General features: G+C 54.2%; 1 protein-coding gene across 1 annotated transcript; it reads left to right on the plus strand.

Annotated features, from left to right (window-relative positions):
* The first annotated feature begins 800 nt into the window (after positions 1–800).
* LOC117861896 (cytosolic sulfotransferase 5) lies at positions 801–1,802 on the plus strand. The gene is given in 4 exon segments (XM_034745419.2): positions 801–1,292; positions 1,344–1,592; positions 1,595–1,672; positions 1,674–1,802. Coding segments are annotated over 4 exon segments (948 nt in total).
* The last annotated feature ends 264 nt before the right edge of the window (positions 1,803–2,066 follow it).

Here is a 2,066-nt window from a genome sequence, read left to right on the forward strand (position 1 = left end):
GTCGTTTAGCAGCGGTGGCATGCTTACGTGGCAGCAAATGGCTAAGCTAGCGCTCGGGCTGGAGCTCAGCAAGCATAGGTTCATGGTTGTTAAGAGGCCGGATCAAGATGCATCAAGTGGATCATTCTTTGGAACTGCTTAAGGAGAAGAAACTTCAATGGATTTCCTGCCCAAGGGTTTCATTGAGAGGACCAAAGGGATAGGGCTAATGATCCAAGCGTGGGTCCTGCAGTCATCGATACTTGCCCACATGTCAGTTGGGTGCTTCGTCACACATTGCGGGTGGAACTCATCGCTAGAGAGTACTATGCCGTTCCTATGATTGTGTGGCCACTCTTAGCAGAGCAACATATGAACGCTTCAATGCTAGAGGTTCAGGTATGGGTGGCGACCATAGGGCCGAATCGGTTTACAAGCAAAGAGGAGGTTGCAACTGCAATTCATCATGTTATGGAAGGGGAGGAATCTGAAAAGATGATGAAGCGAGCAAGTGAACTTAAAGAGAAATCAGAGCATGCCCTGAGCAAGGTTGGTTGTTCAACTCAAGCCCTAGCACAAATCACAGATACTTGGAAACAAGTTGCTGGTGCGAATGGTGGGAATAGATGAAGAAATTTTAGAAGTCCTGCTTTCGCTATTGTTACACTGGATAGATGACACCTCTCATCAATTTCAAGTTAGTGCAAATCATTCTACACACCTCTCTTTGATGGATGAGATGAGTGGTGCGCGGCCATGCTTCATCCCAAGATATATTTTCTTGCTATCTTTCCATAGCCGTAGCATACTACCATAGTACCATGGCGATGTCCTGCAACCGATCCGGCAAAGAAGAAGCCACGGTGGCGAGCGAGGGTGATGAGCTCACCTTGACCCCCGAGATCATCGCCTCCATTTCCAAAGGGCCACACTGCCCCGCGTTCCTAGGCATCCGCCAGTACCGCGGGTTCTGGATCCCCGACGACGCCCTGCTGCTCCTCCAGAGAGTCCACGCCGCCTTCGAGAGCCGTCCCGCCGACATTCTCCTTGCGAGCTTCCCCAAGACCGGCACCACCTAGCTCATGGTCCTCGCCTTCAGCACCTTGCATAGGGCCGCGCACTCGCCGCTCGACGGCGGCGCCGCCGGCCACCCGCTCCTCTCCACCACCTCCCACGACCTCGTCAAGTTCATCGACACCCTACCGTTCCTCAACGACATCGACAATGGCAACACGGTGCCACGTCTTCTCAGCACGCACCTGACCTACTCCCTGCGGATCGTGTACATCACCTGGGACCCCAAGGACATGCTGGTCGCCCTGTGGCACTTCAAGTCCAACATGTAGCTGGAAGCCCGCTTCCAGCCTTCTCCGCCGACGGCCGGCGGTGGAGGAAGCTTTGAGGAGGCGTTTGAGCGGTACTGCTGGGGCCAGTGCGGGCTGGGCCTGCAGTGGGAGCACACCCGCGAGTACTGGGAGGCGAGCAGGCAGCGGCCGGGGCACGTGCTCTGCCTCCGGTACGAGGTGTTGTTGCGTGACACGGTGGGCAGCCTGAGGACGATGGCGGAGTTCATGGGGTGCCCATTCTCGGCGGTGGAGGAGGCGACCGGCGTGCCACGCGAGCCATAGCCGAGTTGTGCAGCCTGGAGAGGCAGCGGAGCATGCCGACGAACAGGATCGGGGCCATGGTCGCCAAGGGCTTGATAAGGATCGACAAACAGTAGTTACTTCAGGAAGGGGGTGGCCGGGGACTGGAGGAACCACATGATGCCAGAGATGGCGGCGAGGCTGGATGGCGTCATTAAGGAGGTGCTCAGGGGATAGGGGTTTAGCTTTGCCGACACCAAGTAATTGATTGACATGTTCATCGTAGCTTCTCTCTATTTAAATGCATGATTGTGCATCATGCCGGCCATTCGTATTAATGTTTTCAAATCGTATAATCGCAAGACCATCGATAAGCTGACTAATCATGATTAGTCATCAACAAGACTGATTAGTTGAGCCTAGTCGGTACCTAGTCGTCCAGCGTAAATACCCTTACACAAAGGATGTATATATACTATACAGTTGCCTAGTTGGTCACTT

Source organism: Setaria viridis, chromosome 6 (genome assembly GCF_005286985.2).
Source record: "Setaria viridis chromosome 6, Setaria_viridis_v4.0, whole genome shotgun sequence".
NCBI classification, from domain to species: Eukaryota; Viridiplantae; Streptophyta; class Magnoliopsida; order Poales; family Poaceae; genus Setaria; species Setaria viridis.